This window comes from Sinohyriopsis cumingii, chromosome 6, assembly GCF_028554795.1.
Source record: "Sinohyriopsis cumingii isolate HCF-2022 chromosome 6, ASM2855479v2, whole genome shotgun sequence".
NCBI classification, from domain to species: Eukaryota; Metazoa; Mollusca; class Bivalvia; order Unionida; family Unionidae; genus Sinohyriopsis; species Sinohyriopsis cumingii.
Window position 1 is genome coordinate 159,470,292 of NC_142966.1, and position 15,902 is coordinate 159,486,193.

General features: G+C 37.9%; 1 protein-coding gene across 1 annotated transcript; it reads right to left on the bottom strand.

Annotated features, from left to right (window-relative positions):
* Positions 1 to 1,532: 1,532 nt before the first annotated feature.
* Positions 1,533 to 14,713, bottom strand: LOC149798385 (polyprenal reductase-like). The gene is made up of 5 exons (XM_089963566.1): positions 14,532 to 14,713; positions 13,663 to 13,808; positions 7,126 to 7,332; positions 5,348 to 5,464; positions 1,533 to 2,085 (listed from the first exon to the last, which is right to left on the bottom strand). Exons 1-5 carry the CDS (start codon positions 14,708 to 14,710, stop codon positions 1,826 to 1,828), a joined length of 909 nt encoding a protein of 302 aa, XP_089819692.1. The 5' UTR covers positions 14,711 to 14,713; the 3' UTR covers positions 1,533 to 1,825.
* Positions 14,714 to 15,902: the final 1,189 nt, after the last annotated feature.

Below are 15,902 nucleotides of genomic sequence, written 5' to 3' on the forward strand. Positions count from 1 at the left end.
GGTGACTTCAATAACACGTGCACCCTTCATCAAAGAAAGCCGCCTACAGTCTTCAATAAAAACAAAGAACCTTTCTTCAAAGGGAGTCAGTACCAAACTTATATAAATGCAATGGAATCTTATGGATTGTTTCATTTACCAACGAGACTGGAACATGTTTACTGTCCTGTGAAAGTTTCCTTTTTGCAAGAACTTTTTTAAATGCTACCAACAGTGACTTAAAACACAAACTAACTTTTACCAACTTGGGAAGTACTGAAAGGTAAATGTGCTTCATCATTCGTTACGTTATTGTGCTATTTTTATCCACATAATTCCGACCTATATGACCTGTGACAAATATATTGAATATTTTTAATCTGTGTGTGCGCATATTTTTGATGGAATCACTTGTATTGTGTATTCAATGTATGTGATGAGATCCAAGGGTGATTCTCTATTCATGTAATGCATTAGACATGTATACATAAACAGTACACACGTATATGTGCCAGTGTTGTGAGATATCCGCATGGTTCTCTGAATAAAGTAAAATATTATGTATGCCATCTGTTTTCAGTTTTCACTACAGGAGTACTTCTCATTTAATATTTAAGATGGTAACTGTGCCAATGGAGTACATATTTTTGTACCCTTACTTATTACATATCCCCCCGCCCTGCAAATTTTTTGGGGCACATTCATCATTTTCTTCCGCTAACTGACATGATTGCTTATAACACGGTTCAGTCTGTAACACGGTCTGGTTTTATGGCTCCCAATTACCGTGTTATAGTGGGTTCTCACTGTATATATGATTACTGAATAGCAATCTTGCTTTCTCAAAGTCCATATAGATCACTTCCATTTTAAGTAATATTTGGTTATTTGTGGAGATAATCCACTTTGAGTGAATTGACTCAAGAGCAGATCTTTTCTCCAATGTCCCCTTTTTCATTGATTAAGGCAATCACCAGGATTGTTACAGAAAGTTTTATGTTCTGAGAGTGGCCATTAAAACACTAAAAGATCCAACTGCAATCCTAATGATAGCAACAGAATTAGTTGTTGTTGTTGTTGTGGGGTTTAACGCCATTTTTCAGCATGATAGGCTATACATGGCAGCCAGTATTAATGGTGGAGGAAGAACCCGGAAAACCCCGGAAAGAACCACCGACCCACGAAAAACTACTGGCAAGCTTTCTCACATGCCCACATTGGCTGAATCTTAGACTCGAACCGCCGCAGACAGAGGTGAGATGGCAGTGATCCGTAACGAAGAGCGCTTTAGACCACTCGGCCACTTGGGGCCCCACAACAGAATTAGGCTTGTTCGCTTGCACATGCATGCAAACAGATATTGGCAACTTCTTTGACTCAGATCTCCACATTTATGCTAAGTATTAGCAATGATTAATTTACTAATTAAACCAATTACTGCACTTTGATTCAGCCTGGAGGTGAATGCCTGTATAATCTTTTAAAACTATTATACATAATTTCTCATTATTTATGTTTTCTTCATTTTAAAATAACAAATCCACAAAATTAAGTACACACAAATATGTATTTTTTTAACAAAACAGTAACACATGATACCTATGAATTTACAGTGATTGACAGTAATCTATTCCAAAGTACATTTTTCCTCCACCTGAACTGATAGTGTTTTAACAAAGAAATGAAATCTTAGCCATGCAATATACACATTTTTCATATAAAAGACTTGTTTAAATGCAAGATTTCAGTTAGATTTGCCGATACAAAACAATATCAAAATGATAAGATGACCTTCAAAGATATGAACTGTTCATTAAGTAAAATCATGACCATAAATAATGTAGATCTAATATACAAAAGGAATAATGGCCTTCCTGGTTTCAGGATAGAACCTGAATGTGTCTTTGTACCACTTGTGGGAAAAATGCCCCATTATGATCTGATTTACTGCCACAAAGAGTAGAATGAAAATAGCAATGGTGCAGCTCCACCAGTATATGATGTTAACTGAGGTGTAGATCAAAATTTCAAAGAAGAAATGTGGACAGGATACATATTGGAAAAAATCTCCTGATGGAATGTGATGTCGCCTGTTGTCAACTGCACCTATGAAAAAAAGTTGAAGCATTTATATTATTTGTAAATTAAGCACAGATTTCATATCTGAAGAGATACCATATTTACTTGCATAAAAACTGGGCCCAGCTGCATACAACATATACACCAATCTACTATCACAAGATGTACTTAAAGAACAAAGTCTATGTTGATCATTCTATTGATTACTTTCTAATAACTTGCACAGACCCATATCAGCCATCATATTATGCAACAGCAGATCTGTGTTTGCAGTTTGATCCATCTTGTACATGAGTTACAAAGTAATAAATAAATGAAATAGCAGCAGCAATGAACATGGATTCTACCATTTCTATCACTTTATTTTCATGTACAATGTATTAGTGCTGAAATGCATAAACACTAACCAGCTCATAATGGTCAAATTCAAATGGTCCTTTCTCTTATTGCATTGTAAATGTATTAAGTCCTCTCCATGTAGTGAGTGATAACTCAAAATGGTCCTAAAATGCATAAGGTTTCTGTCTGTAACTTGTCAAGTTTGCACAAATCTAAGGTTATTACAGTAAAACTGAAAACTGTACAAGCTCACGGGACTTTCTTTTTGGTTCAATTTTTGCTTCCCTAAATCAATATTTTTCTCAGTCCCAGCTTAAGCCCATCTACAAAGGTGTCTGTGGTCTTGACCCCCCCCCCAGTCAATGTGACCTTCACCTTTTTACCCCCAAATTAACAGACAATCTTTTTGGTTCAATTTTTGCTTTCCTAAATCAATATTTTTCTGTCCCAGCTTAAGCCCATCTACAAAGGTGTCTGTGGTCTTGACACACACACCCCAGTCAATGTGACCTTCACCTTTTTACTCCCAAATTAACAGACAATCATTTTGGTTCAATTTTTGCTTCCCTAAATCAATATTTTTCTCAGTCCCAGCTTAAGCCCATCTACAAAGGTGTCTGTGGTCTTGACACACACACCCCAGTCAATGTGACCATCACCTTTTTACCCCCAAATTAACAGAAATCTTTCTTACCCCAAGTGTAAGCTAACTACAAAGTTAGGTCCAGGGATGTGGTCTAGAACTAATGACATCAGGATGAGAACAGCAATGGACAGATGAATAAATGGATGTCACAACGTGATATGCTCCACTTCATGTTAGGTGTGAGAGAGGCTATATGCCTGATGACTTCTAATTTTTTTATAGGCTGAATTAATTTAATGTTGGGGATGACTTTATGGAAGTAACAGAAAACAATTATGCCAAGACTCAACTGACATCTTGAGTATATTTGCTTTTTTGGACTCTGAATTTTTGACACATGCAAAATTTATCAAGTGTGACTAAAATATTATATATTTTGGACCCCCCCAAACGTCTTTGCACTATTTATTACCAGCATTTGTAGGTAGCAAAGGCATTACTAGTTGTGTTTTCTCAGGAATTGGACACAACCCTTTAGGCTAATCTGAGTGTACAAATCATGTGCCTATCTCTGCATATAACAGACTACACTGTATATGGATCAAAGTCATGGGGAATTTTTAATTGGGTCCCATTTTCAGCCTTTTTCTTCATATTTGGAGATATGGTGAAAATATCACTCATTAAAGCTCAGCAGATGTTAGGCATGAATACAAACGTACATATATGTTTTAATGGTATTTCGACACAATGCAAGCCATATTGTGCCAATTAAAGGTCCTAAAGTGTTAAGATGCAAAATTACAACAAAATTAAGGAAGATAATCATGACAAATAAACATAAAAATGTTGCCCTAAAAGATAAAAGTTAAAGATAAAGCTGTTAAATGGGATATAAAATAAAAGATATAGGTAAAAATTAAACATCTTTAAAATACTAAGTAAAAATTTGATTTTAGGGTGGAAGTCAATACACTTTATTGTTACAAAAATGTGTTCTACTGTGAGTGGATACTGGCAAAGTATGTATGGACAAGATTTACTCTTCCAGAGGAGTGAATAAGTCTGGTATCTTATGTTACATGTTTAGGCTTGAATAAACAGTAACTCAAGAAAGAGTGAAAACAACAAGCTTTGCAAAATTTAACAAATAATTTATTTCCCTGGAAAAACTATGTAAAAAATGAAAACATAAGAGCTTACAGTTTGAAGAATCAAATCCAAAAATAATCAAAGAATAATCCATGAATTAAATTTTAGAAGTTCTAATAATAAAATGTTCTAATGAATTCAAGGTTGAGTCCTGGCGAAGAATCCAAGATGGAAGGTGATGATGTATACTGTATCCTTTGTGGTTTTGGAATGTCTATAGTCCTGTGTTATTCAAAAACAATAATCTGGTGTTTGAAATCCGAATAAAACTTTTAAGAAATGTTTTTGTTCAAGAATTCTGTATGAGCACTCAAATATTTCCAGAGAAATGAATTAATCTTTTAGAATCCAAATAATCTGAAGAAAAATTAACATACAACTCTAAAACTGGCTACAACAGAAGGAAACGACTTGACATCAAGTGTTTTAAGTCCAGATTGAGATTATTTCTCTAAGACAAAGGTCATACAGTAATTTTGAGATGCATAATAGGTACCCATATAAGGGTCACATGATCATGTTTACATCACATACTCTCAACATGGCCCTGACAAAAAACAATCATTTTACTGTAAGAATAAAATAAAATAATGTTGTTTGCTTCACTAAAACTATTTACAAGTCTAGGGTCACGTATCCAATACAGCCTTGATCTCACCCTTATTAATCCCACAATAAAAACAAATAAAAAAAGAACTTGTTCACATGGCTGTTAAGGTCAGGAACTTGGTCAGCCTTAGGTGTTTACATATAGAATCAGGTCAAACAGATTTTCTGAAATTTTTTCCAAATAACATAAACAAGATTATATCATAATAGCATATAACAGAATTAAATTTTTTAAAAGCTGAAAAACAATAAAATTAAAATAAATATAATTAAATCAGATATATGCAACAGGTACATATGTCATATATATGGGTGGCACAATGTTATCTGTCTATATGAAAGATATTACTCTCCAATGATGAGTTTGATGTTCCAAAATTTGTTTGTGGAGTTTCTATTTTACACATTTTTCCAAATACATAGATAAAAGGACTAAAAATGGCAATGGAAAAATCAACAAATGGAAATGTCCAGTTTAATTTTACTTCTCCTATTATTAGAAAATAGTAGAGGACAAAAACGATACAAACAGATGAAACAAACAGGGGATTACTCATGGACTCTTTAAAATGTGTTGGATGCACAAAATGCTTGAAAAAGTACCTTTCTTAGTTAACCTGAGATTTGCAAATATTTGTGCTGCCTTCATTTGTTTCCATGATGACCACAGGAACAGAAATATGCCAACAATGTGATTCCATTTAATTTTTCCAAGGAAACCTGTGGGGAAAACAAAGGATAATTCCAAAGCAAAATCAAGCAAAAAGAATAAAATAAGGTCAACAGGGATTATAAATACTCTTTTACTGGTATACCATAATATTTATCACATCCAGTTCCTTTCACGATTATCTCATCTTTTTAATGACAGGAATAGCAGGTCACATATTTTGGCAGCCGGTGCATGCTGTATAAAGATTTTAATCAGCACCAACTAACAATATTTGGAATGGCACCAACTAACAACATAATATTTGAAATCAGCATCAACTAACAATATTTGAAAGGCACCAACAACATAATATTTGAAATTAGCACCAGCTAACAACATAATATTTGAAAACGAGAATTCTCAGGAATGCTAAGTCTTAATGTCAAAGTGCATTATCCTTGAGTGTAGTACCATGGATATGGAAAGTAGGTAACTGCAACATACTTTTGACCTTGATAAATGGCATGCCTCAAAATTAAATCACTTTTGAAAAAAGTTTCATGGAAGTATATAGTAAAGTATCATAAATACTGAGGTGAATGTTATGAAATCTGGAACATCTAAATATTGCTATCATTGCAGGTCTGATGCATTAATTGTCATATACCTTTCTTGGCTAAACCAAACATATGGCTAACGAGAATAACTATAGGAATAAAGTTCTGATGTAAAGTGATACATTAAAAAAATATCTACTGACCTTGCACAAGAGTCTAAAGTAGAAGTGCAATGATATATTTTTGCAGAATTCCTGATTCTACAGTCCTGCATAGTAGGATTCTACAGTCCTGCATAGTAGGATTCTACAGTCCTGCATAGTAGGATTTGGAGCTTACATACATACAAGACAAAATTTTATTGGAAAACTGAACCAAGATTAATTATGACCTTGGCCTTCCCTGCAGACCAGGAGGGAAGGAGTACAGTTAAATAAAGGGACAGTGCACAGAGAATCAACAGTCCAAGTAAAGTAACCATTCCTCTCAGAGTTACTTACCCACAAAACTATAAACTTTAATTGAAAACATGACTAAGACTCTCATTTGACTTGCCTGAGGGTCACAGGGAGAGTAAGAGTGCATGGATATGTAAGGGCACTGCTTACTGACTTTACAGTTGATGTATGATAGCTACCTCTCCATGGGTTTATAAATTTTGACATAACATTCTTCAAATGATGCCTATATTTTCAAATAATTTACACTTTGCCAGACGGTCTGATGAAGGAATGAGGTACCTGAATATGACAGGGAAATGCTTACTAATACTACAGTCTGAAGCTAGAAATTTCTGGATTTGGGGCTTATGACCATGAAGAAAACTTGAACCAAAACCATAGTCAATATTTGTGCTGTCATACTTGCAGTAGAATGTGTGATACCAATACCCTTCCTATGCAAAACAGCTAAAGGTGAGCTGCATTTCTTGTGGCTGAAAGACTAGGGTGCTCCAATGAAATAATGAAGTGATATGCCATTAATAAAAATAGAATTCTTTAATTTGTAACAATACTTTTAAAAACTGAAATAAAATTATAGGAGCAAAATATTTAGTGCAAACATTGTTAATTTTATGTTTCTACTTGAAGAAGAATGAAATATGGAGCTGTAAAAGTACTGTATTGATGCTGCAAATTATAAAATATACTTAATATGAAATTGGAATTTACCTGAACATCCATCTATGCTGGTAAAGTCAGTCCCCACAACATACGACAGAGGCATAATAATGTAAAACAGCAGTCCAACTATATAAATAACAACGCTCATCTGATTCTCAGAGAAAACGCTGATGAACAAGCACTCAAACAGCCTCCGAAATAAATGAAGGTTGATCAGGAACAGGACTATTAATGTAGAGACATGTGATCCATGACCTTTTAACGATATTAATTCATGAAATAATTATTGCAGTATTGTAGTAAACATGAGCGAACACAAACCTGAAATACAAAACTTATTAGATTGGTCTATCAAAAATTCAGAATGATTCGGTCTTGTCAGAGCTGTCCCTTTCGAGATATTCTCCATTTCTATTCTGTAATTATGAATAATTTACCCATGACATTCTATAAATAGTTTTCTTTGTCTAACTATAGACATACTTTTTAAAAACATTTTACATACATACTTTTTACCTTTATACTTGTATTTAAATTTTTTGGTAAATTGGGCATATCAATTATGAATGCTTTAATTGGACATTATTAACTGCAGTATTTAGTTCTTAAAAAAGTTCTTATAGATAAGAAAATCAAAAACAAAGAAGGTAAAATAAATAATTTAGCTTTAGAAGGATAATAAAATGGATAAAAAGTACTTTTTTTCTTCAAGTTTTTGTAGCAACTGAACTATATTATGTTTTATTATAATAAAATATCTATGAACAATTGGACACACTAAACACAGTATGATGAATAGTTTTGGTAACACCATCTCATTTCATCTTTCATCTTAATACAGTGAAACCTCATAAGACCAAATAAACTACTTGGGACTAAGCTATAATGTTGGTCTGGAGAGGTTTTGGGTTTACAGATTTCATTTTATTTAAAGGGTAATTTGAGACCATCATCATCATTCTACAACACTGTAAAATTTTTTGGGAAAAAAAGTATTTGTAAACATTCGGTCCACACATTACAAAAACAAGTCACAAGAAGTCTAACAGCGGCAGAATATATTCCATCAGTGCACTGATACATGCAGAGAATCTGATAAGTACTGGCACACAACAGCTGACAAGGCTACACAAGAAGTTGCAAACTCAATGCCTTATTATTGTAACTGGCAAGTTTATGGCCAAAGGCAGCATATTAACTGAGGTGTTATATGCATAAACAACAAGCAACACACTTTGTTGTAATTGGAGAGTTTATGGCCAAAGGTGGGATACTAAGGACTAAGGCCTAATTGCAGACATTAATTGAGGTGTTGTATGCATGTACAACAAGCAACACACCTTGTTGAAATTGGAGAGTTTATGGCCAAAGGTGGGATTCTAAGGACTAAGGCCTAATTGCAGACATTAACTGAGGTGTTACATATACAACAAGCAACACACCTTGTTGTAATTGGAGAGTTTATGGCTAAAGGTGGGATACTAAGGTGTAAGGCCTAATTGCAGACATTAATTAAGGTGTTGTATGCATATAGAACAAGCTGCACACTGATTACCTTGTTATAATTGGAGAGTTTAAAGTGGGATATTCTTGGCATCCGGCCATCTACGGGAGGTGATGGTGTAGCTCCACAGTAAGCTTTTGTTTATCCTTCTTTCTAGCTCTCTTTTCAGCTTGTTTTCTTTTCCTGTCTTTCTTTGCTTTTTGAACTCCCTGCGTGACAGCTAGACGCCAGTGGAATGGTTGTTAGCACAGCTCTTCCAGTTGTTGACATTAATGTTGGCTGTCTTCATGTCCTTCTTGCTAACATCTTTGTAGCACAGAAGTGGTCATCCAGTCGGTTGTGCACCTTCTGCTAACTCCCCATATATGAGGTCCTTGGGAATGCAGCCTGGGTCCATTATCTTGACATGGCCGAGCCAGTGAAGGCTCCTCTCGCTGAGAATGGAGAACATGCTGTTGATGTTGGCGCATTCTAGAACCTCTGTGTTGGGTACTTTGTCCTGCCACTGGATGTGCAGAATGCGCCGCAGACATCTCAGGTGGAAGCTGTTGAGTTTCCTCTCATGTCTTGCATAGGTGGTCCATGTTTTGCTGCTGTAGAGGAGTGAGCTGAGCACGCAGGCTTGGTAGACACGCAGTTTGGTCTTCTCGGTGAGATTGGGGTTGTTCCAGACCCTCTGGTTAAGTCTGGCCATCACTGCTGCTGCCTTGGCAATCCTGCCATTCACCTCAGAATCAATGGAGAGTGAGCTGGAGATGTTGGACCTGAGGTATGTGAAGTTCTTGACAACTTCCAAGTTGTACCCATTGATGGTGACAGAGGGAGGGGAGTCTGCATCCTGTGTCATGACGTTCGTTTTCTTCAAACTGATGGTCAGTCCAAATTCCTTGCAAGCGTGGGAGAGGCAGCATACCAGCTGCTTAAGTCCATCTTCTGTGTGTGATGTCAAGGCTGCATCATTGGTGAAGAGCAAGTCACGGATGAGTACCTCTGTGACTTTAGTCGTAGCACGGAGACGGGTGATGTTGAACAGCTTGCCGTCAGCCCTGGTATGGATGTACACTCCCTCACTGCAGTCCTTGAAGGCGTACTAGAGAAGCATGGAGAAGAATATGGTGAAGAGCATCGGTGCAAGCACACAGCCTTGTTTGACTCCGCTGATGACTGGGAAGGCCTCTGATGTTGCTGTGCATGTTCTCGTGGAACAACATGAGGAAAGCAAGCAGGCATGGGGGGCAGTCAATATTTTGCAAGAGTCTGAAGAGTCCACTCCGACTGACCAGGTCAAACGCCTTCGTCAGGTCTATGAAGGCAATGTAGAGGGGCATCTGCTGCTTGTGACACTTCTCCTGCAGCTGGCGTAGTGAGAAGATCATGTCTACAGTTGACCTGCCGGCTCGAAATCCACACTGGGACTCTGGGTAGATGCAGGAGGCTAGGATCTGCAAGCAGGCCAAGGCAACACAGGCAAAAGCCTTTCCGACGATGCTGAGGAGGGAGATGCCCCAGTAGTTGTTGCCGTTACTATGGTCTCCTTTGTTCTTGTACAAAGTGATGATACTGGCATCACACATGTCCTGTGGGATGTATCCCTGTTCCCAGCAGAGGCAAAGGAGTATGTGTAGGGGCTGGAGCAGTGCTGGTTTCCCGCTCTTGAGGACTTCAGGCAGAATGCCGTTGCTTCAAGGAGTCTTCCCACAGGCAAGCCAATCGATGGATTTTCTCAGCTCTTCCAGAATGGGCTGTGTGTCTAGCTCCTCCATGATAGGCAGTCTGAAATGGCATCCAGGGAAATGTCACTGACATTGTTTTGGGTTGCATATAGCTCAAGATAGTACTCAACCCATCGCTGCAGTTGTTTCCCCTGGTCTGTGATGACTTTGCCCGTCTTGGACTTGAGGGGGGTGATCTTAGAGGTGGTGGTGGGGGGCCTGTCGCCTTTTTGATACCCTCATACATTCCTCTTGCATCCCCGGTATCAGCAGCTGTCTGTATACTGTTGCAAAGGTTCAGCCAGTAGGAGTTGGCACAGCAGCGGTCTGTCTTCTGGGCATTGTTCCTTGCAGTCCTGAGAGCTTGTAGTGCTCTGGGGCCAGGTGCAGCCTTGTATGCCAGGAGGGCTTTCCTCTTTGCCTCAGTCACGGGCTCCATCTCCTCCCAGTTTGCCTCAACCAGTCAACATTTTTTCGCTCCCTCTTCCCATAAACTGTGATGGCTGAATTGTACACAGAGTCACGGAGATAGGACCACTTGGAGTCAATGGTGTCATCAGGTGTCACTTTGGTGATAGCTTTCTGCAGTTTGCTGATGAACTGCTGTGTTTTCTCTGGGTTACTTGCACAGCAGGTGTTGATGTGTGGGTGACCCTTCTTCTTGGCGTGGTGCAGCTTCTTGGGTAATATTCACACCTTGCTGGCCACAAGGGAATGGTCCATGTCGCAGTTGGCACTGCGGTAGGTGCGGGTGAGGAGGACACTGGCCAGTTCTGGATGCCTGGTGATGATGAGGTCTAGCTGGTGCCAGTGGCATGAACGTGGGTGTCTCCATGACACCTGGTGGATCTCCTTGCATTTGAAGAAAGTGTTGGTCACAAATAGGCTGTGGGAGCAGCACATCTCCAGCAGTCGCTGACCATTCTTGTTGATCTTTCGCCTTCCGTAAAAGCCAAGACAGGTGGACCAGGCCTCATGGTCAGCTCCCACTCTAGCACTGAAGTCTCCTAGTAAGTAAAGGCCTTCATTGTTGGGGATACTGGATGTTGCCTGACCCAGAGCCTCATAAAACTCATCTTTCTCCTCATGGGTGGAGCAGAGGGTTGGGGCGTACACGCTGAAGATGTTGACAGCACCTAAGGATGTTGACAGCCAGAGGGCAAGGATTCTCTCAGTACCTGATGATGGAGGTCGAATGAAGGAGACTAGCATGTTCTTTATGGCAAAGCCTATACCATGCTGCCAAGGTTCATCCGAGGGCTTTCCCTGCCAAAAGAACATGTAATTGGCTTCCCTGATGGTGCTGCTGTCAGCTAGTCGGGTCTCCTGGAGGCAGACAATGGCGATGTTCAGTTGGGAGAGTTCTCTGTCAATGACGACAGTCTTCTGTGCATTGTCGATCTACTGTAGGTCAGAGGTCAATCCAGGACACATTGTCCTGATGTTCCAGGCTGCAAAACGAAGAGCTGGAGTCTTCGTATGTCTTCTTTGAGTCTTTCCTAGTGCGGAGTTTTGTGGCCCACTTGTTGAGATGGTTCTCTAAGCTCCATACACCCAGTGAAGCAGGCAGGCCATGGAGCTCAGCACCTTACTGACTGGGGGCTTCCCAGCTTGAGACGGGCGGTAGCAGTCCAGTGAGACCTGGTGATCTCTCCCACCATCAGAAGTAACCCCTGGTGCCAAGCTCTACGCCAATCGAGCTCTGACTTAGAACAGGTATACTGCTACTTCTCGTTTTGTGCCGATGCCATACGACAATGCTGGAGTGTCCTCTCCAGTGGAGCTATGAAGCCTGGGCAGGGTGGTATTGAGAATCAGCTGTTGTCCATGCAGCAGATCCCCCCTCTCCACGTAGCTGGTGGGCCCAAGGTAATGATGAATGCCGATACAGCTTGGCACCAGCGGCATCGCAGGAAGTGCCAGAATGACGTTGAAGTCAATGTCAGACCACTTTAGGGACTCCGTCTGTGGATTTTGTCGGGGTTTACTCCCTTAGCCTTTCCCAACTGGAATAGCCACAAGGCAGCAGAGGTTTGGAATCGGAGTTTTCCTTCTCCTAGATGAGCTACCATCCAAGGTTTACGAGTACCATCTACCTGAAGCAACTGGTTTTAAGGCACCAGTGGCCCACCTTCACCCCTTCTCCTGTTAGTGGAAAACGTGGTCCGCTGGACTTCAAATCTAAGCCACTCGCAAAGGTCAGGAGCTGGATTTTAGTTGACTGAGGCAATCAGAGATGCAAGCCATATGGGGCATTTCTGGAGGAGTGGGGCGCTTGTCTCCCACTTCCACCCTGGCAACGTCAACCTTAGATACACAAAGTGGGATATTAACATAAGTGTTACATGCATACATAACATGCTGCATATCGATTACCTGCTGGTAAGTTTAAGGCCAAAGGTGGAATATTAATTTAGGTGTTAAAAGAATTAAAAGGGGCTAATGGTTTATATTCATTTTTTCAGTCTTTCAATAAATATAAGCTAACCTTTGGCAATGGATAGATAAAAGAGACCACGCAAAAAATTATTCCAGTTGAAACACTTGCATTAGCATTTTGATTTGTTTTGGGTTTTTTAAAAATTGTTTTGCATTTTCAAGATGTTTAAAGAGGAATATTTAAGGGATGCTCTTATTTTTATTTGGTCAAGTCATACCAAAATGTAAACTTTCTCGAAATGCCAAAATATTATTGGCTAAATATGTTACAAGTTCAACAGTTAGAGCTTTAGTCGGTGGATACTAGCAAATATCCTGAATTTGCATTGTCTGTAAAGTGGATTTTAAGATTTTATGTATATGGAGGATTTTATCATCAGACATGTAAACACTATCACAAAGCAAAAATCTTGGACCAGAAAACAACTGAACAGGCAGTAAACATGTGAAGGAAACTAAAACTGCTTGTGGATTTTACAAAAATCTTTGCAGTTAACTACATACAACTCTTTCTTTTTTTACCTAATTGACAATACTGATTCATATTCATTACTGTTGTACATAACATTGCATTGGAATCTATTCATGTTCAAATACTTGCTCTTTTATTATAATAAGAAAATAATACACATCATAAGAAAATGCTTGTTTTGTTTTAAATATCCCATTAAAACAAGTAAAATGTATGTCAATAAGAAATTTTACTTATTTAGAAACCAATATGCACATAAAAATTCTTAAAATTTACTGTTGATCACGTATGAAAATATAATTTGAGTTTCAGTGGAATTTTGTTTACTGTGCTTTGTCTAGAGAAATCTCTCACTGCAAAATAAAATGCACATATGTTAGCAATTTATTTCATCATATTAACATTACTAGACTCTAAATGCACCTAGCACAATATCGTCATTAAAAAAATGTTGTTACTCTCATAGATGGATGGGAACCTCAGCCATTCTATCAACCACTCTATTTCTGCTGGTATTTTATTGTTGTAGCATATTGTGACCACTGACAAGATCAGAAGAGGAGTTCCTACAAGCACACCTATGGCATAAAAATGGTAAAACCAGCTGAAAAAGAACATTTAAATACATAAATAGTTAGAAGATAAATGAATCTTGTCCATTTAGAGAAATACTGCCAATTTCACCGAAAACGTTTAGCAACAAACATTATTAAAGTTATTAATTAAAGTACACTAACTATAAATGCTGACATAATATACTTGCAGTTTGCATTTAAACTTAACATATATCTGACGCATGTGGCCCAGCCTCCATTTAAATTTCTCCTTCTGTTCAGAGAGATTTTTCCAAAATACAGACAATGTATGAAATATTTTTACTGGATGCAACGAAAAACTAAACATTTCCATATTTCCTCCCCCCTCCCATGTTCGGGTTTGAATCTTTTCCTTGACCTTCTTAAAGTTCCATATACGCTACTTCAGATTGACATGTCAAGGACATGGAGACTTTTTATATACACATGCCCCATCCCCCGATACGAGGGTTTTTGGCAATATGAGTTAGGAAAGATGTCTCCTGTGTTTGCTAAAAGTGCAGTTTTAATAGTTGTCGTTAAATAAAACTGTCAACCTCGAAAACATATTACTCTTCCCAAACATATTACTTAAAATTGCTGCCATAAAACAATGTATCCAAAATATATATAAAAGAGCATGAATATGTACATGGTAAAGCGGTTTCATGATGAATAGAAAGAAAAACAAAATAGTAATTGGGATTTCAAAAACGGCAAAATGGCGTCGGAAATGGGGAGAGCTGCCCTACCTTTTTGGCACGAACAAGTATTTAGTTCGAAGATCGAATCTCCGCAAGTCGCGTATTTTTCCATACGAAAATAAATGGGGAATAAATTCAAGTCCTAATGTTGGATATTCGAGCAAAACTGCTCCAAAAAGTGAGGCAATTGCTTGCGCTAACCAAAACATTGACAGTATTGAAATCATTTTTAAGTTTAGAGTGATCTCCCTTATATATATCAGTGCCCTAGCGAATCTTGACGTTAAAAAAAAAACCAACAAAAAACCCCACAATTTCCCAGCAGTGTAAAATTGTAAACACTGTATTTTGTGGGTTTGCGTGGGACCTGGGATTTAAAATAAATAAATAAATAAATAAATAAATAATCTATCCATCATTCCAGTAAATAAATATACATATATGGCTGAATATTTTATTGTGTTTTGGGGTGGGTGGGGTAAGATATTTGTGAAGACAAATCCTGCTCTCAAAATAGCTTGAGAAAATTTTCTTGCTTTGATTTATAGCGAATGAACATCATATTATACCCACTGTATTAGTTGAAACAAAATAAATCAGACATTTTCTTGAGGTAACGTAAATAAACATCCTTGTCTAAATGAAAACTCCAGGCTCAGAGGACACTAGAAAAACTGAATGATCTGTCCTTTATGGAAGTACTAAGCTGCTGCAAGGCAATATCAAATAGTTTTTATTTGCAAATGTATCTCCCTGTGTCATTACAGTGGCACATCTGGAGTATCTAACAACAACTGGCACATTCAGAGTAATTGGATTGATGCCATGTTAAGATTCTTGCAACCATGATAACAGCTGACCCAAGCTGGTCTGGATAGGAACTGAACTGGGTACCATTCTTAATCAAACAATTCAGTCACCATATGGTGCACAGAAGGAACTAATACTCCAATTAAGATCATGCATCCAATTAAATGGTGATGACACAAGCAAGTGTTGGTAAAGGCTATGGTACTGTAGATAATATATTTATCCCTTATTTCCAAAGATCAGAGGAAATGTGATAGTAGATTTTATTGGTCATTTGAACATTTTGAAAACCACTTGACAAAAATTAGGGACTGAACATTTAATTTTCCATAAAAGACTATGACTTCTGAAAAAATATCCAGCCTCAAGTAGCCTTCAAAAATATTCTTGCTGTGATTACTACAAAAGAAAAACTTTTTAAGATTATATTATTTAAAAATACTTATTACCTTGAGGTGAAGAAAATAAAATCCCCAATCCACCTATTAAAATATTTGGTCCCTTATTGTTCTGATTTCAAAACGTGAAATGAGCTGACAATGTTAAGTATTCTCAAATTATACCATCCAAACTTGCTTATATGGCAAGTCCCACTGCAAACTGCACAAG